This window comes from Sycon ciliatum, chromosome 4 (genome assembly GCF_964019385.1).
Source record: "Sycon ciliatum chromosome 4, ocSycCili1.1, whole genome shotgun sequence".
In the NCBI taxonomy this organism is placed as follows: Eukaryota; Metazoa; Porifera; class Calcarea; order Leucosolenida; family Sycettidae; genus Sycon; species Sycon ciliatum.
The window spans coordinates 20164950-20187634 of NC_088646.1; the positions used below are offsets into that span (position 1 = coordinate 20164950).

Genomic DNA, 22685 nt, shown 5'->3' on the forward strand with positions numbered 1-22685 from the left:
TAAACGACCTCCACATGGCCCCCGGAAGAGGTGGAAAGACCCAATCAAACATGACCTGACGGCGGTGTCCATTGGCATGAATGAGTGGCTTGAAACAGCAGATGATAGGTCTGAGTGGAGAACCAGGTGTCAGGATGGAGTCTACAGTGTGGTATGCTCTCGTGTACAACCTGCCGTGAAACCACTCCTGTGTATGGTCTGCACACGCCGTTTCAGCCGTCCTCAAGACATCGCTAGACATAGTTGCACCTCCCGTCGCTCCGCAAAAGCAAAAAAAAACAAACAGTGAAACAGCCGTTCACGTCCCGCCGGACTCGCAGGGCCTCATGTCGCGTCCCGGAGACAGCACTCCTTCAAGCCGCCCCGCCCCGTTTGGGGACACATAGCCAATCGTGGCAGTGGGCGAAGGAAGGAAGGTGTGTGTGTGTGTGTGTGTGTGTGTGTGTGTGTGTGTGTGTGTGTGTGTGTGTACGTGCACGCGGAGGGGGGGGGGGCACGCACGTGTGCATGTGTGAGTGCGCATGGAGGGGAGAAATATCACTCCACCCGATGGAAATGACAATCGTTGATTTACCTATGTAGACTATTCTTGCTATCATGAATCATCTAGACCAAGGGAGTACTCCTTGGTTTGGACAGTATCCCTGGTTTAGACTTTCCATTGATACTCGGGGGAAAGGGGTATTGGATCCCACCAGTTCAATCCGGGACCCCCAGAATCGAATGAATACCGTCTACTAGTATCCTCATGATCATGATTTATCGGTTGCCTATGGCGTATGGCTCGCATATGGAGTCTGACTGGACCGGGGATATCCTTGACCTTGCACTCAAATTTTTAAAAAAGAATTATTTATTTATTGCGTCATCATCCTAGCTCAGATCATCAGACTTCAGAGATTACAGAAATTTTGATGGTTCATAATCATTATCAAGACTGACAAGAGTCCATAAACAGTGTTTATGCACTCTTGTCATTATCAGGTTGGCAGATTGGTGGGGTTGGAATCAGAATGCGAATCGATAAAGTGGAGATCGCCAGTCGCACAAACCTCACTCGCTGGTCTGAAGTCACACAGTTCTTGTCTTAAAACGCATGCACCAGTAGGTGAGCTTGTATTCAATACAACCTGCAAAGTACATGTAGAGTCTAGAGAGGAGGCCGAGGAGACAGACTTCGACGAGTTTTTAGTTGTCCAAAAAATTGCTTCATTTAGCATTTGTTGAGAATATTGAGTTGACAATTTGGAATCACAATGTCGATCTATTGGAGCAAAGCACAGGCGTACTACCGCAAGAATTATCGCACCCTTCGGCTCTTCGGACCATTGACGGTAAGCGTGCTCACAACAGTATGAACACTTGTGTGTTTGTGTGTGTGTGTGTGTGTGTGTGTGTGTGTGTGTGTGTGTGTGTGTGTGTGTGTGTGTGTGTGTGTGTGTGTGTGTCTGTGTGTGTTATAATCAGCATAATGCATAACTGGACAGGCAAAATGTATAATTGGACAGGCAAAATGTTCATTGATCATTCATGTAAAGGATTCGTGTCCTTCACTATTACCAAGAGTACATAACCCCAGATGTGCCGAAAACAAAACACGGTATGATATGGTATACTAGTATTGTATGAATTACTACACACGTGCGTACATGCACTACTAGTACTACATGTGACTACAATCATGTACTTTCAAAGTTTTGTGCAGTTGGGGCCAAAGAAATACGAACGCACTGCACCAAAGCCAACATTCCACATTAGCCTGCATGCATGTCCGGTGTGGTTCACGAGGACATTTTGTTCATGTGTCTGTAGTGCGGAGGGGAGGGGGGGGGGGGGCAATGCTTTGGCGCCCCAATCGTTGTGATACAGCAGAAGTGTAAACAAAACATTACCAAAGGTCATAATAATGATATTCACTGGTTTGAGGGAAAGACACAAACACATAATTATAATTATTGCTTTTCCCGGCTCTCCGGAACCCTTTTCTTGGCCTGCTGAAGGTGTCGGGAAAACCTTTCCGTGTTTCTGCCAGTGTAATCATGTAGGCATTTTGCCAGAACATTCCATTCTGCCTGTTTTCACAACAGTGTGTTTGTTGAGATCACTCTGATCCATTCCAGGGCTGGGGAGGGTTGTTTTTCAAGCGTGGCTTGCAGACATGGATGTATGCCATTGACTCGTGAGGAGTTTTTCAAGGGAAGTTTTTTGAGTGTGACAATATGCCAAGTATGTTGAATTCTTGTTGACTTGGTCAGAGTGAGCGTGTAAGGGAGATCTACAATATCACTAGACACCCTTAGCAAACAACGGTAACGCTATTTTTTACGGTACTCGTACCTTGATCACCCAAATAGCGTTGAAGCTGCAGCGTAAAAACGTTATGGGGGCTGATTTATCGTTGTGACCAACGGTACGTGTTTTGGCCAAATATTGCATAGTCCGTACGCATTTCACCTTGTATCGCGTATATGGTGACAAAAATGGTTGTACCGCGCGAACTAAAAGCTATTCTCGTGGCAACAGCGTACTAAAAATAGCGTGCATCTTGCTAAAGGTCGAGCCCAAATCACGTTATTTTCCCCCTTACGGTAATACCGTTACAACATAACGTTGTTTGCTAAGGGTGTCTACTACCTTCTTTTCACTGCAGTTCCAGATTCCCCGTCAGTTCGGGTTTTGTATTTCTCATCATGTCCTGATGCCATCAGTGGAGATATCAATGATGATATCAGTACTGTAGTGATATCAGCGGTGACATCAATAGTGAAATCAGTGGAGATATTAGTGGTCTGGAGATATTAGTGGTCTGGAGATATTAGTGGTCTGGAGATATCGGTGGTCTGGAGATATCAGTGGTCTGGAGATATCGGTGGTCTGGAGATATCGGTGGTCTGGAGATATCGGTGGTCTGGAGATATCAGTGGTGATATCAAAAGTGATAGCAGTGGTGATATCACGCGGCACAGCACATCTGCACAGTTTGTGCAGGGTGTGAAACCAGGGGTTGGAATTCATTTGCCACCACTGTAGCTACTGGTGTAGATGTGCATGTATGTGCATGTATGTGCATGTATGTGCATGTATGTGCTGTTTAGCATGTCAGATTTGTACATGTACATTTGAATTCTTTATTCTCACGATGGCACCATCGCCAATAAGAGACACACGCATACATGCAATAGAGGTTGTGTGATTACATCATCAGTGGAGATGCTTTTGGCGAAGTATTAGTTGCAGCACTGCACTGCGCTAACGACTCACGTTGCATACATAGCACCAAGAGTCCATAAACAAGAGTATGCAACTGTGATCTCTTTTCTATGGGCCAGATGCGCGGCGCGCTGCCTTCATTACATCATTCAGCTGCAGTCCGCGCACTGCGGAAAATCAAACACCGCACTTTTCCTCTGGTTTGAAATGAACTTTCGTACGGAACTGGAGTTCACGCGCCAGAATTTTGAGATTGCATAGGTACTGGAACGAATCGAGCAAAAACAGATTGGCTCGTACGAGAAATTGTGAGTTTGAATGCATGCTTTCAGAGCGTGATGAAGGCAAGTTACGTAATGAAGGCAAGTTACGTAATGAAGGCAGCGCGCCGCGCACTGACCCATAACCACAGTTGCATACTCTTGTTTATGCACTCTTGATAGCACCCATAGGCAATTCCGCTGTATACTTTGTGCCCATAACCTGTTCCGCTGTATACTTAGCGCCCATAAACGGAGACTCCCTCGATTTAGGCTAAGGCCTGTGGAGAATCCATAAATAAATACAACAAAAACATAAGCTGTTCCGCTGTATACTTAGCACCCATAAGCTGTTCCGCTGACTGCCCGTCGTGAAATCACTCACATGTATGTAGGGAGGCTACCGTCCTCCTCCTTCCTCCACCCTTTTTCTTAATTAACCTCATTATCACATTCGCTTCCATGTAATTGGGCTTGTAGCCCGTGTGTACTTGCGAATTCAAATAAAAATATACATACATGTGAGTGATTTCACGACGGGCATAACCTCAATAGGTAGTGGTATGAGTTGTTACTGACCAGTGTCGACTGTTTGCACATGCATCAACACTACTAAATACAATAGCTCCTTTCCCCTTTTCATTGTATCTGGCCAGCACCGCTTCTGCCCTGGTGTCATGATAGGACTCATCCTAGCCGACAATCTCACAGATAGCCTGACACACGGGTGACAAAATGATGCGTGATAATCTCACTGATGGCCTGACACACAGCAGCAGAGTATCACCTGTAGGTGACTGCTGGCACTGGATACTGGAGAGTGCGCCATTTCTCTCCTCATGTTGTAGTGCAGGCTCTATGCTGTGCTGGTCACTTGCCCAGTTTGCCTTGTACTTTCGGAGTGCAGTTTGTCTTTGCTGTTGCTGCTGTTGCTGCTGCTATGGGCTCTGAAGTAGCGTGGTTTTGTTACGTTTTGATGAGGGCTTCTCAACTCTAACTGTTGCTGTTCAGTTCATGTATGTCTGATTGGGGCCTTTGCTGCATGGTGCTTCTTGTGCCTTTTCAGTGCCATGTACAGATTCTCCGTAGTAGAATTAAACTTTCAGTATGCTATCCAGTTTCGTGTCCCGGGTATTCACACATCATTCTTGAACCAAATTCCGAATTCTGTGCCACCTGTTATTACACCCTGTATATCATTTTCAGAACTTTCAGAATATTCTCAGTTTCACTAACCTCTGCATCCTATTCTTCTGTACTCTATGCTGTAGGTTTTCATGGTTGGAGGTACATATTTTCTCACAGAGTGCTATAGCGTACAGTTTGATCGACGGCGGCAACAGGATCGACTGGTGGGTAAATCTGTGTTGCTGCTGCTGCTGTCGCTACTACTGCTGCTGTTACTGCTGCTCGTGTTTGCTAGATTAAGACACACATCACCTGCATTGGACAAACGTATGTGTTCGGGGTGAGGTACACCGCCTGGGTCCAGCCACACGCTGGTCACGGCAGTTCACACCACACAAGCATGATGCCTCACTCACGCAAGGGTCAACTTGTGTGTGTTTGGCATTGTCGACGGATTTTTCTGTGCATGTACGGCTCAATGAAATGCAACACTCGCAGAGAAACGAATGCCGCTACATTCTGTAATGTGATGCATCGACCCGAGTACGTAGATGAAGGGAACGAGTCTTGTTTCGAATAGGGTGATATTTAAAAATCGTCTCATTTCGTATAATGTTCGAGGAGGGGGGGGGGGGGGGGGGGGGGGGGGGCAGATTCTATTTCATTTGTTATGCTGGTGGCAAAATACATGTAGACCTTTGTCGTATGAGTGGCATAACTACTCTGCCTAGGATGCATGTACTAGTATTATATCAGTAAGCATGTGCATAGTCAATCTGGTATCAATTGAACTGATCTGCTTGGGCGGCCCCGAAATGGCAAGCATGCATGGATGATCGTCAAAGGGTATTATTAAAGGCAGAAGCGACACATTTGCATCTACCCTCCAGGGGTTGGAATCTGTGAGGTTTTGCTTTGAGCCATGTCCACAAACCTATGTCCTCCAGGCACATCACCACAAGCACAAGACTGGCACTTACTCTAATATCAGAAATGTTAGGTATGTCTACTATGAGGACAAAAGACCAGATTCGGTGAACACATATTTCTGGTAGAGGAGACGGTTTCAAATAGGAACGGTTTGACAGCAAAATTGTGAAGACCCAAACCGATCATCAGCGTGGATTGTTCACTCGAAATATGTTTGTGGAAGGAAACTGGCATGTTGAAGTTTGCTCTGAGGCCAGAGTCGATCGAACTGAGCCACTCCTTTGTGTTGGCCCGTTACCTCCAAGTTGCCCGATTTTTCGTTTCAAATCAGAGGTGGCTCCAAACCGGAAAGGTTTCAGAGTGCACGTCAAATTCACTTTGAGTTCTGAAATTAGGTCATTGCTATCGCTCCACGACGACCAGTACAGAGCAACAATAAGCCTTGTGTGTGCTTCCATTAGTTTTCATTGGTATACAGTGCTTTATTGGCGAGAGGTGAGCCGCTGTTTACCTGCGACAAGAAGTTGATTTTTCGAAAGACGTTAAACTCAAGTCGCACTGCGAAGCAACACGTCAAAAACTCACCTGCTTGGTATGGCGCTTCTGGTCATCGCAGAGCCATGAAATTTTGGCTCTGAGTAAAACACATCGTAGTCTCACTGTGACATATGTTTTCTATTCAAAATACCAAGAGAGAAAGTGAATATTGAGCCCGTTTCGGTTTGCAACCTATTTCCTATTTGAAACCGTCGCCTCTACAGAGAATCAGTTCCCTATTGGATGATTGTGAGCTTTTGCCGATTTTTTAGGAGTAATGCGCTGAAAGTACCCAAACTAAAACGTACACCGAAAAATGTGTGAAATTGCAGTATTTGGAAGACGTTATTTATGTCTTGCATATTGGAAAGTACAAGTTTGTACTTTTTCTCCTACACGTAGTGGAATGGGTTTCTGCATTGCCTTGTTGAATTTACTTAGTACAGGTCTACCCTCGTTAGTAGATAACCCCGGGGTTTCAAATTGTTTGTCTTATATTAACCGAGAATTATCTACTAGCCAGACGTGATGTACGCGTTTCAGGCGTCAGGGGATTTTTGATCGTTGTCTACTTCTGTAAAACGGCTAATTTAGCGACGGTGATATTTTAGCAACTTTGGCGAAAGGAGTGTTTTCGCTAAAGTTTTGCCACGCCAATCGAAATTTTGCATGTACAGTAAGTACGGTACTAATCATCCTTATTTTTAAAGTGTGAAACTCAGATCGCAAAAAAATGTTTCATTGTGAATTGGTCCAGATTCGGAAAACACTAAACCTTTTACCTGCTAACATTAGCCGTTCTACAATAATGAGGTCTATCTTGTAACCGATGATGTCGTGCTACGAGGGTAGACCTGTACAGGCACCCTTGTTTGAACCCAGCTTTAATTAGGATTTGAAAAGACGTTGCAGTCGTTCAAATAATTGTGTGCGCTCACATGGATTATTTTCTTGATGATTGTGTTTGTTGTGAATCATAGGGTTTCATGGGTCTGTGCCCTTTGCTTTGTTTTGTGTCTGTCGTGCACAGGACAAAACCGAGGAAATGGTATCTGAGATTCGCAGGGAAAACAAGGCGAAAAAGACAATCGCCATTAATTCCGAGGACGACTTGGAAAAGACACGGCAGGTGAGTCAGCTCTGCTTTCTTGTGATCTTGTACTTTGCATTATTACAGGGTGCGACAGAGCTCTCGGCCATTGAAGAAAATGTTGAGTCACCTCCACCATTACACTGCGCTCTTTAGCCGACTAGACCTTCCTGCACACAACCATCACCATTGCGAGGACACTTCTGTAGACGATATTGATAAACTCCTTCAGACAGCTGTTTCGCTAATACATAGCTCATCACTCATCAGTGAAGGTAGATGTTGAATGATTAAAAATATAGACCAAACTGCTATTATATAAGGTTTCCACATACAAAACTGGCATAGCTGAGCTGAGGTGATAACGCGGGACAGGGAAATCCGGAGGACGCAATACCATACAACCAACTGTTTGTTTCTACCAGCGTTATTGTACCGTCGACACAGCTCTGATGACGATATACTGGGCGAATGCCGCGGGGCCTCCCAGCGTGTCAGCGGCAGTGGGTGATGGGCAGATAACAAGGTAGCTTGCGGATAACATCGGTGGCATGAAGCCTAGTGACTGCCAAGCGTCTTGGCGCGACGAGTACAGTGTCATGCCCCAGGGGCTGCTGTGGCTGTCGACGTCGGCGAGTCGGTAGGTGCGTTTGCAGGCCTTCATGGCGCTCGGACAAGTGCGATACACAGACTCTCACTAGCTACGCAGTACACTGGTTCTGGCACGTTATTTCTGCATTTTGATAGTCATAGTGATTGATTTTTCGCGCCGAATTTCTGACGCTGCATGCATGTCCCATGCGCGTCAACAGTACTTCACACTTTCCCTTTCCCGCGTTATCACCTCAGCTATGCCAGTTTTGTATGTGGAAACCTTATATAATAGCAGTTTGGTCTATATTTTTAATCATTCAACATCTACCTTCACTGATGAGCTATGTATTAGCGAAACAGCTGTCTGAAGGAGTTTATCAATATCGTCTACGGAAGTGTCCTCGCAATGGTGATGGTTGTGTGCAGGAGGGTCTAGTCGGCTCAAGAGCGCAGTGTAATGGTGGAGGTGACTCAACATTGTACTTTGCTTCAAAATAATTATAATATTGCCTAGATTTGACCACCCATGTGGCTAGCAGTATTCCCCCCCCCCCCCCCCCTCTCCCCCTTCTTGGGCTGCTTCTTGTTCCTGTGCACCCCCCCCCCCCCCCCCCTCTCCCCCTTCTTGGGCTGCTTCTTGTTCCTGTGCATCTGACCTACTGTAAGTCTACAAATTTTCAGCCCATTCAAATTTCAGCCTCCCAGGGCTAAAACACATTTCGGCCCCATTAAATGTTCAGCCTGTACTGCTGCTGCTGACTGTATCACTATCACTGTCACACTGAAACTTGCAAAACAATTTTTTTTGGTCGATTCACATGGCTTCGCCAGTTGTGTGGATTAGACAGTTATCTGGCGCTTGTCTTGATCTGTTTCGATCAGAATCAGATCCGCTATCGTTGCTATAAAGGAGAAAACCTGTGGGTGCACATCCAGTGCATTTGCAGATTTGCGTGTTTCTCTTGTGACGGGCGTATACATGGTACATGGTGTGTGTGTATGTGTGTGTGTGTGTGTGTGTGTGTGTGTGGGTGTTGCTCAGTTTAGACTGTTGTGCAGTATAGTTTATTAATATGTTATTGCCAATGTGTAAAGTCTGCTGTTATTATATTCTCTTCTGTCTGTCTGTCTGCCACCAACCCCCCTCTACAGGAAATGGTTGGGCAGTTCAAACTGGAAACGTATGATATTGTTCGCGGTCCTCGCGAGTGGGAGGAGGGTACCACCGAGCGTGTTCAGGAGCTTTATGATCAGAGAATGAAAGAGATTGAAGAGGCGCATAGAGCCGAGGAGGAAGGGGCAGCAGCTGCACAAGGATCCTGAATTGCACCAGCCCAACGTATAGCTTGTGTCAACACGCAGTGCTTCGGCACTTTGTTTGCCCTCTACAGCGGCTTGTTCAGTCATGCGCCCAACAGGGCATGCAAGATTCTCATTGTCGTGATCGACAGAGCAGTAGCTGCGAGAAGGCAATGTTGTGTGTTTCATGCAGACTTTGTCTCCGCACTGGCACACACCTTCGCAGCTTTGATGCTGAACAGGTGATGTGTGTATCTGACTATCTGGTGTTGTCCGAGATCACCAGTACCACTGGTAGTGAAAGGAATGGTCGTGTGAACTGTTGCTGATGATCTTGATCTTCCGATGACGAGTGCCAGGAGAACTGCTGCGCCTGCTCCTGTTGCTACATGCAGATGTGTCTGAATGACGACATGGTGAGACACAAGGTGTTCTCCTCATCACCTGACCTTTCCAACGGGATTTCTCCTTTTGCACATCTCTCTCTGGGTTAGAATTTGTTTTCTACTTACTGTAGTACTTTTTATATACTACTTCTATCAGTTACAGCATTGGGTTGGGTATACTACTTCAGTACTTCTATAGTATCATATCAGATTTGAATACAACCTGCTTTTGTCAATTGGGCGTTGAAAGTAGCAATTCCTAGAGAACTATTATACTTATTTATAGCACTGATTCTTGATTCAATTTTTTTGTAACCTGCATCACAGAGAATCTTTGCCCCGCATTACCATCACCAGCGTTTGACTGAGACGGGGCAAGAACAGGGACGGAAAGAGTGCTGTTGCGTTGTGCTTTTCTTTTCGTGCCATCAGTATAAATTCTTCTGCAGCAACGTAGGGAGCTCCTCGGCTGCAGGTCATTCGCCGTCCTCTCCCCTTCCCCGGAAATAGTCGCCACCATATTACTCCAGGCATGAGAAATTAAAAAATTGAAATACGAAGTAGTCGACGATTCATGAATTACTATGAAAGCTAGATTAATTCTAATGCAGACAAATCACTGGAAAAGCACGACCTCCAGTGTGGGGAGTAAACCCTTTCCTAACTAATCACAGATTCCTGTCAAAAATTCAGTCCCGAAACGGAAGCGAGCAAATATGCTGACTACCTCCACACATTGAACTGTCCATGAACCCTAAATCAATGGGTGTCATGGATACAACAAGATTTTAGGGTTAAGTGTGGCATGCAGGCGGGCCGAAACAACAACAACAACAACAACGACTACAACAACACCACCGGCCATCGTAAGAATAAAGTTATGAAACAACACTACGCATTTGCCTAAGTCTGGACATCTCCCCCCCCCCCCCTATGCTTTCACCGAGGAAAAAGTAGTATAAACGAGAAACACTGAGAGTCACTAGGTAGATCGGAAAATGGGAGCAGCTAGAAAAGGTAGGTTGATAAGTCGAAGACACTTTGATGGCAATGAATTGGCCCTGGGACGTAGCCACAGCCATGTGGGGATAGGGCGTAAGCAGGGAGAGCAGCCATCTCACACACTATTCTGCTGCGGTTGTCGGTTGTCGATGGTAGCTGCTGGAACTAGCTGGGGGAATGGAGTTAGCCGCGGCGCACCGGGCCAACAGCACATTCATGCTATAGACAATACCGTTACCAGTTGCCGCTGGGTTGTACTCAGACCCAGAGAGCCAGTTATCTGTGCACGCAATGACAAGAAGTAAAGCAAGGAGTCAGGAACTGCACAATACGGCCAAGTTCACCAACGCTTGATATATGCAGTCACCGCCAAAGCCTGGAAATCCTGTCAGACAGTATAGACAAGTCGTGTGCTCGGTGAAGACGTTAAACGAGTGTATATCTCGTACCAAGCATCCTGTCCTTGTTTTTATTTAACCTCTACTGCGGTGCTCGTCAAATTAGAAAGGCCGAACATTGCCGGTAATTGCATGCAGAACAGCGTTTCTGAAACGAGACTGAAATAGTGACAGCAACTTTGGTGATTACGATGGACTAGTTCTAGCAAGGAATCCAAACCATTCTACTCACTAGACTATAGGGCAGTTTTTACATCAATGATTGGATTGGACTTAGAATATCAAGAGCACAATCGGTGTGCATTGGGTAATTTGCCAGAAACTCACTTTAAAAATGGCCATGCACGGTGCATGCTTCGGTTTTCAGATGGTAGATCGGTGGACGTGGATGCACTTCCAGCTGCCGTCAGGTGCCCGCTGCCAGTTGCGCGTCACAGCATACTGTGTTGAGGTGACATTCCCACCGCCCTCTGGTGCCTGCTGCACCACTAGGCAGTAGAGGACGGAGGCAAAGTCATCGGCGTACATATGAACCACCGGCTGTACTATGTTGGTGGAAATGTTGGAGGGCTTGAAGTTGTCAAAGTGGAACTTGTGATGATCCAATCCCTGCAATGTACCATGCACACACACATGGACACACACACACACGCACACACATACACACACATGTACACATATGCACATGCACACACACACGCGCGCGCACACGTGCACACATACACTCATCACGAACCATGAACACATGTTGCGAGAGAAGCACACAACCCTGCAATGCACCAGCTGGACACCAGGAAATTTTCTTGCCCGACAACAAGTGTGGACAAGATAGGAATGAAACCGAGACTCACAGCAGATGCAGTAAGTGCTTGCCGCGCGAATAGGCCCCATGCACACCTGATCAGCACCAGTCTACTGTGAGTACAAGGGCGTCGGAACCGCACCGGCCGGGGCGGCCATGGCCGCCCCACTTTTTCGGCCGTTTTTTTTTAGCACACTGCAACAAAGCACGATGATCTCAGCGCAAACGTGGCAAATCCTTGTCCCCGATCGTGGTTTGTTGCAGAATCAAAAGTCCATGTACACTGAAATGACACCAAATGCCTGGGAATGCTTGCAATTGGCTTCATTTTTTTCCCCGGGGGAGGGTAATGTTTGTCCCCGATCGTAGCATCTTCTTGGTTTTTTGCAGAATCAAAAAGTCTTTCATTGTAGTTACCGTACACTGAAATGGCACCAAATGCCCGGAAATGCTTGCAATTGGATTCAATCAATAAAACTAGCTGAACCGACATTTGTGTACTTTATTCATGCAATGTAAAAACGGTGGAGACGATGTGCAATAAAACGATGAAAATAATATAAATTATTATGAAGAAATGGTGTAGGGAAAAAATATGGATTCAAACAAGTTTTTTTTTACATTGCATGAATAAAGGACACAAATGTCGGTTCAGCTAGTTTTATTGATTGCGGTTATCAAATTATTGTCTCCTCGCCGTGTGTTTAAATTGGCTTCAATTTTGAATTTTTTTCCCGGGGGAGGACCCCAGACCCCCCCCCCCCCCTTCCATGGCCGCCCCACCTCCAAAGTCGGTGCGACGCGCCTAGAGTACACCAGGATATCACGAGTAGATACAGATGCACACCTTGACCTTGCTGGGCTGGAAAAGGCACACCGTGCCACTGTTCACACACACACACACACACACATCTACCCTGTACACCCAGCAAGTGGCTTTGCAAACGGTTGCAGTCGACAAGAACAGTAACAGTAGCATGCTGTACAGCACTGGTGAGAAACAAGCAAACACTGTGACACAGATTGCATACTCGTGAAACCTACCTTGATGGCACGTGCATTCTGTCCGGGCAAGAACGAGGAGCAGTCCCTTGTCGACAGCGCTACAAACGCATTCCAGTCACCAGTCCACCATGCGGTCACGATGCTCTCAGTCCGCTGGATGATCTCCTCACCGCCGGGTGGCACTTTGTCCTCTTCCTCCTCGGGCTGCGGGGACATCAGCAGCGGTGACTCGCCGGTCTCAGACGTCTTCTTCTTGAGACCGAGAAGAGGCACCGACAAACGCCGTGCAACAATAGTACTCCTGTCGTCAGAATCCATAGCGGCAACAGAGCAGCCAATAGCAGATCAGCATACACAAAGCCAATGTCAGATGACAGCCGAGTGCCGCCACTATACTTGTAGTGATACAGTGACTAGCAACAGTAAAAATTGGGGAACTTCCATTAATCTTTATCTAGGAGAGGTGACTTGCACGGTTCCAGAGCAGAATAATACCAAGGAAACTATCTCAGCACTCAGTCACCTCACAAATGGAGTGATCGAACGTTAGTGTTGCAGTTCTATTGTTAGACCCAGAGTACAAGAGTACAAGAGCTGATTTACTCTTGGATATACCTGTACACACACTACACGCTAGCAGGAGTACATAACCGGGTTATGTACTCTTGACGTTAGTGAGAGCACCGCGTCACGTTGCACCTGTTTGCCATACAGCAGCAGCGCCAAGAAGCTTTTATTAGCGCGGTTTCTGATAGTGCCAGCGAGGACCGTGCTCTGCGGGAACTGGCACCGAGAAAATAGCAGCAGCTAAGACTGCGGAGAAGTCCATCTCACTGTTACGCCGCAGTCAATGCTGTGCTAGCTCCTGCACGACTGTATCTTCTCACCATCCCTGACAGTCACAGCCCATGGAAGAGGTGCCACCATTTACTCGCCACCTTCTCAAGTGTTTGCAGCTCACCATCCAGTGCAGGGTTGGTCAACATGAGCCAATATCATCACCCTATTTTCCCGATGGTAAATCGCACTGGATTGTAAGTCGCACTCTCCATTTCCAGGTCCATGTCATATCGTTTCAATATAATCACTTCAGTAGTAATCATGCTCAATTGTAAGTTGCACCCCCTTTGTTGGCCCTGAAGTTAAGTGTTAGAAAGCGTGACTTACATTCAGGGAAATGCGATAATTGTGAGGTGTGATCTTGCGACTGATCAGAGTTAGTGTTACTCGAAAGGCATAGTATCCACAGCAACGTCGTGCAATCACTGGCGCGCCATGTCCCCAGTCGAAGTCCGCTGATGGAACTGTGAGTAGCAGCTGACAGGTCTACAGTGCAGTGCGCAACGTTGGTTGGCTAGTGTGCCTCACCTGGGTGCTCCGCTAGCACCGCCACCGGTGCACTTTTCACACAATGTCAGCGCATGCATATAGTGCCTAATCAATTCATACTCCTCGCATAATTCATTGTCTTTGGCCGCATTATTACACAAAAAAATGAGATCAGGCACGGGGAATCGGGGATAAACCTGAACATGTATCATTATACATGACGATTGTATTGAATTAGTTCCACCTCCACCATACACACTCTCTGGCCAACCTTATTCATACCAACAACATGACTCCAAGTTTACCCGTGTATTGCGTTTCTTATTCCGGAATTACCACCTACAACACATATATACTGAGTACTGGAAAACCGGGAATTTTCGGTGGTGTAATATGTTAGGTATTTCCCAAAATCAACGGTTCACCAGAACAAAAATTTCAGTAAACCAGTTTTCCAGATTCAAAAATGCATTTTGCACACTGTGTGGCATGGCATTGTAGAATTTTGGGTCGCGTTTAATTTTAGGTAAAAATTACCTGTTCCGAAGTTACCGAAAATAAATCTCCACCGAAATTTTCCAGTTTTACAGTTCTATACTGGTTCTGAAGTCTTCATTTTGGGCAACGATAAATCGATTAATTCTTTTTCCCTTCGGAGGATGGTACCAGCGGAAAGGACGGAAGGCAAACCTTTGACGACTATTCCACCAATACTCATAACTCAGCAATATTCACAGCTAATACTGATTGGTGACTGGCAGCATCCTGCCTATCATTAACAGTGAATTCAGCGGAAACTGGTCACTTCGAATAAATCAACAGAAAACAGAGCACACAGCGATTTAACGTGCCGCGGACCGGATTAATGAGACATGGAGACATGTGTGAACGGCTTTGATCACTCATCGGGGATGCAGAAGATATCAACCGTAGGATGCAACAACCATCAGTTGCATTTAAAGGCATACATCTTCCCAATACGAACTATAACATGTCAACATGGGGTTCAAGTCAATCCGGCAACTGAATTCCGTAGATTCATTCCATCGCCAACAGTTGTGAAGTGTGATCGGCATCCAATATCCCCAGGTGATCAAGAACGAGGAGCTCTGCCGGCGCACCGACAGTGTCCCAATCAGCACTCTTCTCCGGGCCTCAAGGTGGAGCCTTCTGGGCCACATCTTGCGCTTGGATGAGCGGACCCCAGCACAAGTGGCTGTGAAGGCATACCGGTACCTCTATGGTGATGGTGATGCCACCGGAAAGTACAGAGGCAGGCCCAGGTCCACTCTGCCCATGGTCCACCAAAGTATGACCTTACGGAGGTTGGTATTCCCCTCAAGAGTGTGCAGGGCTCTGAGCAGATGAGGTACAGGGCCCGGAATCGGCGGGCATGGCTGGCCATGTATCGTGCTGTTGAGCCTCAGAGCCGCTTGAGTGATGATTGCTTCTGAGCCGAAGCACACGGACAGTGGTTCATGGAAGGTGCCAATCGTGGCTTGTCTAGGATAATTATTTGAAATTCTAAAGCAGCTGCGATGTAATGACTGGAGCTCTGCAGTTCCAGATAGTAGTAGTGGCCACGGAATCAGGAAGTTGCTCACCAACATCTGAGTAAAAGTTCTACTCCCTGCAGTAACCATTAGAAATTGCTGATCAAATGCCAAGCAAGTGGCCATTTCCGCACATTCACTTGAAGTATTTATGCTCCCGAGACAATCCATGCACAAAATAACCAATTTTTCATTTCAAATGAATTTTTTCTGTTTGGTACTATTCGAATGTCCCATTAGTAGTCATCAAAGGGAGTAATGTAACCCCAGTGCGTCGAGCATTTTATCAACTTCAATTTTAACCACAATCTTCATCTCATTGCACTCTATCAAAAGGGAAGAACATTTTGCACCCCCCCCCCCCCCCCCTTTCAACTTACAGAATAGCCCCCTTGAGCTTTCTTCTGGCGTTGAGTCGCTTCAGTCCCTCGATCGTCGTCTGCCGATGGATCTTGGCGGCAACTCTCTCGCGATTCTGGATCCATGGGTGGTTGAGCGCTTGTTCGGCGGTGAAGCGTTTGTTCGGGTCCAGCACCAGCAGGCTGTCAATTAACGACTTGGCACTCTGTGTGACCGTATCCCATTCTGGCGATGGGTAATCGTACTGTCCACTCTTGATCTGCGCATAGAGCTTGTTCTGATCCTCGTCCCAGAACGGCGGATAGCCAACCAGCAGAATGTACAGGATCACTCCGCACGCCCACAGGTCGATGGGCTTGCCGTACGGATAGTGGAAGAGAAGCTCCGGGGACAGGTATCCCGGCGTGCCAGCAAAGCCGTGCCAGCGATAGTCGTTCGAGCCATCCTCCAACTCAATCGCTAGGCCGAAATCGGCCAGCTTCACCACGGCACTCTTGCTGCGACTGGAAAGCAATAGATTTTCTGGCTTTAAGTCGCGGTGCACCACGGATCTGTTATGGCAATAGCGAACACTCTCCAGGATCTGCTGAATGCAGTTGCTGGCGTCTCTCTCTGAGTAAAACTCTCTGGCTACGATATCCTCGAACAGCTCGCCGCCTGTGACCAAGTCGAACACCATGTGGTGGCTCTGGGCGCGACGAACGCGTTGTGCATACGCACGATGAACTCGTGCTCCAGCTTGCGGCATATTCTCACTTCCCTTTCCAGCTTCTGCAGGTCGCGAGCGGAAACTTTTCTCGTGTCCACCACTTTGGCGGCGAAGTCCTTGCTGTCGGATTTACGCGTACAACGTCGTACCACACTGAACGCGCCACGACCGATTTCTTCGTGGATGTCATACGTGTCCTGAAAGGACGGACCTGATGCCATTTTCTATCCGAAAGTGACGGTGGGTCGTATGAAAGAGATTGACGGAGCCAAATAATTACCGACCAGGGCCTATTACGACCAACACAACGCCAACGGTTCGTTCATAGCACTAAACCACCATAGCCACGTCAACGCTCACTACACTACACTACAGACAACACAAGGACAAGAAAGAGACAGTCAAAGATAGCAACAGAGACTGAGTGAGAGACCCAGAGAGAAAGAGAGCTGGAGTTCCCTTTTGAAGTTTTGTAGAGCCTCGTGCATGTGGAGGCTCAACATAATTTTTGTCTGTGTATGTATGTGTCAACGCACTAAGTGACTTGCTTGGCATCATGCGCGCTAGCGCTCGCGCCAGGTGACATGATCATGACATGAGCATGATGAGGGCGCATACCGCCTTTACCGGTGCTAACAAGTAACAGCAGGCATAGCCAATCCGGGTCTCGCAGATTTGCGGCCTCGATAACACTGGGTGTTGCACGTACAGTACTACAATGTACTACTGAGTCTGTCATGTAAAATTATCGGTTTGGTCTGTCGTTGTGGCCCAGACACTGCCATGCGTAACATAACCATGATTTTATCCGTAGACCTACCCCACAAACAAGTCTAGGGTCAGTACAGCTGTAGTAGGATCAACGCAGGATCTGCATGATCAGGAGCAAGGCTAGGCTGCGATGCGTGAAATCATGTCACAGAAAGGGTGATAAAGACACTGGCTTCACGACACCGACTCAGTGCAGTGCAGCAAGAAACGCGTAAAACACGTGCTATGCAGAGCCTGTCCGGCGTCCGTGTCAAAATAGAAGTGACATCCCTAGGACCTGCTACACGTAGGCCCTTGCCCTTGGCTGCGCCTGTGGCTGTGGCTCCGCAGTAAAAATAATTAGACGTAGAACTCCGCCTTGCCTGCACCGTGCACGCTCGTACTCGTTCATCCCCATCATGTCTACACTGCCTCCTCCTCAGACACATACACACGCGCGCGCACACACACACACACACGCGCGCGCACACACACACACACACACACGCGCGCGCACACAGACACACACACGCATACACGCACGCACACACACACACACACATGTACACAAACACACTGTGACAAACACTCTGACAGACAGTCGCCATTCCACATGACAGCACAATGCTCCAGTGCGGTTCACGCCCATTTGTGTCACTCGCAGGAGAGCGGATCCACAGGCCCAGAGTCAGTTACCACGACCGTCTGTGGTCATTGACATTCTGCAGTCCCGCAAGTCATCATGGTCATACCTTTCTCTGCTACAACAGACCAGTCAGTTCATGTACATGTATACAAATTACAATGTAGATCTACGCTGTAGCCCACATTACTGGGACGCAGTGTGAAGTCATCCCGGAAGCCTATGCTGATGACACAACTTTGTACAGCTTAGTCACCTCCCAGCAGACACCAACAGTCGCCGCGCAGTCACTGCAGGTGTCCGTTGACCGACTGCACCAGTGGGGTCGTACATGGAAAGTGATGTTTGAACCGACCAAATCCCAGGCCATGACAGCCACCCTCAGACGCACCGGCTTAGATCTCCCCCCACTCCTGTTTGGTGGCACACTGGTGCCCGAGACAACCACCATCACCCTCCTTGGTGTGAAGGTGGACGCCAAGTTGACCTTCAGCGATCACCTACGCTCCGTAGCCACCCGTGCACGCCAACGGCTTGGGGTCCTAAACAGAGCCGCCCACATACTCACCCCCGCCGGCCGGACGACCGTATACAAGGCGTTCGTACGACCAGTCATGGAGTATGCGCCTCTTGTATGGATGGGAGCTGCGCAGAGTCACCTCCAGCGTCTGAACAATGTTCAGCGCCGCGCGCTTCATGCTATCGGCCCTGGGGCACACCTACTCAGCCTGGCCATCCGCCGCACTGTTGCCTTGCTTGCCTGCCTGTACAAGCTTCACTACTTGCCTGGCCCTCCGCAGCTGCTCTCTGTGTTGCCACCGCGCCACATCATCTCTACCAACCCCAGAACTCGCAGCGAGCACGGTGCTGTCAGTGGCCATGACCACCAGCTCCAACACCAGCTGCCTGCATCTGCCCCGCTGGCACTGAAGCGCTCGTTCCCACACTGCAGCATCAGCGGTTGGAACTCCCTCCCTGCCGCTCTCTTATCCCAGCCTCCCCACAGCAAGAGAATGCAATCATTCAAAACGAATGTTTACCGCCATCTTCGCAGCACAAACTGGCTCTGCATCTGGGCAGTCGATTCCCTATGAATAGTATTATTATATGATGCTAAGACAGTTTCTCCCCCACAATCGCTCGTGTTAAGCCTTGGGTTTTTGCATCTTTCTTACCTGTACAGCTCTCACGGCTGTTACGCATGCATTGAATGCGGCCAGAATCCTCTGGGCACGAGGCCGCAGGTGACCTGCTGAGAATGCGTTGAGGACCTCTTGACATGTTTGAAATTTGTCCTTGACAGCCTCATTGTTTTAGGGAAGTATCTCACGAGTTGCCGTCGTGTTAGGGGCCCCGAGTATTGTTTCAGGCCGATTACTACGAAGATTTTGGTGTTTTACACTCACGTGCAGCTTGTTCTCTCAAAAGAAATTGTCGAAGTCGAAATAGTTGTCCGTGCCGGATCGTTCTTCTTCTTCTTGTGCTTCACTGTGTGGATGTCATCGATGGTCTCCAGCAACTTCTGGCAGCTATTAGTGTGGGTGCCTCGTTTTTGTAAACTTCAGTTCTTGTTGGAGTACGAAGGTAAGGTCTTTATGTTGTGTGAGGAGTCGTCCTCGTAGCTTTACGCTCCTTTACGATTGTTTTTTCAGGCCAGTTTGTAATTGCCTGTCTAAAAATATAAAATACCAAAAACAATCTTATGGATAGGCATAGGGAGCTACTTCGCCAGATGTGCCGTGTTAGTGGTTGTAAGTTTAGTAATATAGCGAAGAAAGGCGTCTCTAAGAAATATGCTGTGTCGGATCATATTACTGAGTTAGAATCTTGTTTTCCAACTATTAAAAAAGACCAAAAAAATGCTGATGTATATCCTGAATTATTTTGTGCGTCATGCATGGCAGTTGTACGACGGTATAAGAATGCTCAGGAGAATAAAGAGAGGTATGCAAGGATTAGTGGGGGGGGGGGTGTGGGGGGGGGGGGCAATGAAACTGTGGGAGGCACAGGATAGTAACTGTAGTGTTTGTGGGTCGGGTGTGATTGGACGACCGCCCAAACTTGCAAAATGTGAGGTGCCGTTTGCAAAGCCATCACCCATCCCCATCAGCACCACCCTGACTCCTGTTGACAATGTCACCGAAAAAGCGACTGGTAGCTTGAAAACTGGTGCTGACCTTGTCCCAAGTCGCTTTCGTGAGCAGCATGAACAATAATTGTTTATTAATGTGTGGCATTTGTTCGTTGTTTGTAGACGCTGCTCTGGAAACACCATGCTGCAAACATTTGTTTTGTGCGAAGTGCATTTCATGTTGGCTGGAGCAAAGCACGAAATGAAGATGCACTTTGTCTAGATAATTTAGTGTCACCACATACTATTGTGGCTGACATCATCAAGCAGTCAGTCTTGAAGTGCGATTTCTACGAGGCGCCGCTAACAGGCTGCCCAGTGCAGGTGAGGCTTTGCGACCTAAAGAGCCACGTTGAGAATTGTTCTCACAACCCAAGCACCCCCCCCCCCCCATCCACTCCTATTCAGAGAGTAGTGTCTGAATCCTCCACCATTGGTGATGTTCTAGCCGCTTCCCTGGGAAAGTGTTTGATGCCCTGACTAAACGTGTTGTCGAGAGCAGTGCAGAGGGTGACAGACTTGAGAGTTGAGGCCCGTGGAGGTGGTGGCTCTCCTGCTGTTTGGACCAGCACCCCGGTTACAAGGGTGTCTTCCACCAATTGCAGTGGTCGTACTGCACGGAGACGGTCATCCATGACGTCCTCCTTTACACATTGCAGGAAAAAGTGTTAAGTGATCTCTGTTCTGCACCCGCACATGTCATCTCCAAGAGAGCAGAGGCTAGTGCAGAAGGTGCGAGTGCAGGACAGAGAGATCAAATGATGTGTTTAGTGCAAGCTGCTACTGTTGTTAAGGACCGCTATGTTTCATTATTTTCTAAATTTGCAGCTTGTCATGTAGGATTATCCACCAGTGTAAGTCCGAATGTTAACTCGCTCTCACAACTGCGTGCCAATATTTCTGTTTTTCTTGCAGCTTGCCGCAGGAAGTTGTCTCGCGTGGTCGTGGCAACGTCACACCAAAGCTTCACCTTCTTGAGGCCCATGCAGTCAGCTGCTTGGAAAATTTACAAATGGGCATGGGGCTACTGAATGAGCAGGGGGCAGAGTCCATCCATGCTGCCTTCAATCAGCTGGAGCGAAATCATTCCTCCATACGAAACACGGCTAACCGGCTGTATGCATGTGCACAAGCACACATCTTGAATGCGCTGCCACAGCACACTCTGCTTCTGCCACGGACGCAGAGACGCAAGCGTAGCAGAGAGCCCTGAACATAGCACTAGTACATTCCGACGACCACGTGTGTTGTGCGTTATTTTGTGTGCGTCGTGTGTACGTGGTGTTGGTGCATGCGCGTGTTGCGGTGGTGTGAAAAGCAGTCTTCGTTATTACAAGACGACTACGGAAAAACAACTGGACATGACGAACTCAAGACGAAGACTGCTTTTCACACCACAGCAACCTGGCAACACACGCATGCACCAACACAACGTAAACACGACGTACACACAATAACGTACTACAACACATATACACGTACTACTACTTCTACTATTGTAGCTTATTTCCAGCCTGAGGTTGTTGGTGCACAGCAAAATTCCATCCTCTGTGCTGTGCCAGAGCTTCAGTTTGTATCACTGTGGAAGCGTGTGAGTGGCGGGTTTCCTCAGGCTGGCAATTCGCTGCATCACTGCAATATGCTTCTACTGTTAGTGTTATAGCTCCAAGCAGTGACTACAGGTACCGGGTATTAAAGCTCGAGGAGGGCAGGTAATAATCACAATGGTCATGCTTCGTACGATTGGTCGTTCCGAGATCCTGGGCTGACCCCATGTGTTGATTCCATAGAACCAGCGCTGCCAGTGTCCCTCAACTAAACTGGCAGTCCGTTCAAAGTTTAGACAGATGAAGCACTACACCATCTACTTTTATTTCTGTTCAAAATATCCAAGAAATCACAAAGTACAATTCCATGAACGAGATGCTTCGAAGACGAAAACAAATCCAATGACAATGTTCAATGCTCCTTTCCAAAAAAAAGAAAAAAAATCGTAGACCTAGATTCGAGTCCACGATCAAAGCGGCTTCATTTTGCTCGCGTGACTCCAGCGGCCATCTTGGATTCTGGCCGCGTCGTAACAGCCGTGCTCTATCTTCTTTTTTTTCATTGTTTTTGGTGCGTGTTTTTGGCCGTGACGCCGAGACCTCAGGTCGGCAGAGTCATCAATGCCCCACCATCACTGCTGCGTCTCGGTGCAGCGCCTGCTCATTAGTTGTCACGTTTGTCCTAGTCTCTGTACCATTGTCTTTCCTTATTCTTTTCGAGCTGGTTATGTGAACATAGTAAAAAAAGAAAAGAAAAAAGACCATCCACATGCTCCATGCTCCATGGTCTGGATCAGCCAGTTGATCTACAACAGATCACGACCTATAACCCCCCTGATCTGAACCAGGGAGTCGAGGTACAAATAATTGTAGCTCTGTCACGACTCCCTGTATTCATGGTATTGGTCCAACACAATGCCATAAAGCACCATTCCCCCACTCTTCAGACTTTTTCCCTTTTCAGCACCTCGGACTTTAAATACGAGAAATTATTGTTGAAGTACTCGTAATCCTCAATGTTT

The 22685-nt window shown here is 47.6% G+C and overlaps 2 protein-coding genes across 2 annotated transcripts; one reads left to right on the plus strand and one right to left on the minus strand.

Moving 5' to 3' along the window:
- Window positions 1-987: 987 nt before the first annotated feature.
- Window positions 988-9994, plus strand: LOC135814915 (uncharacterized). Its single transcript, XM_065328114.1, has 4 exons — window positions 988-1334; window positions 4742-4822; window positions 7096-7194; window positions 8902-9994. Exons 1-4 carry the CDS (start codon window positions 1257-1259, stop codon window positions 9070-9072), a joined length of 429 nt encoding a protein of 142 aa, XP_065184186.1. The 5' UTR covers window positions 988-1256; the 3' UTR covers window positions 9073-9994.
- Window positions 9995-10122: 128 nt separating this feature from the next.
- On the minus strand, window positions 10123-17083 carry LOC135814914 (calcium/calmodulin-dependent protein kinase type II subunit alpha-like). Its single transcript, XM_065328113.1, is given in 5 exon segments — window positions 10123-10716; window positions 11162-11443; window positions 12681-12942; window positions 15904-16582; window positions 16585-17083. Coding segments are annotated over 4 exon segments (1416 nt in total). The 5' UTR covers window positions 16814-17083; the 3' UTR covers window positions 10123-10716; window positions 11162-11197.
- Between the last annotated feature and the right edge of the window lie 5602 nt (window positions 17084-22685).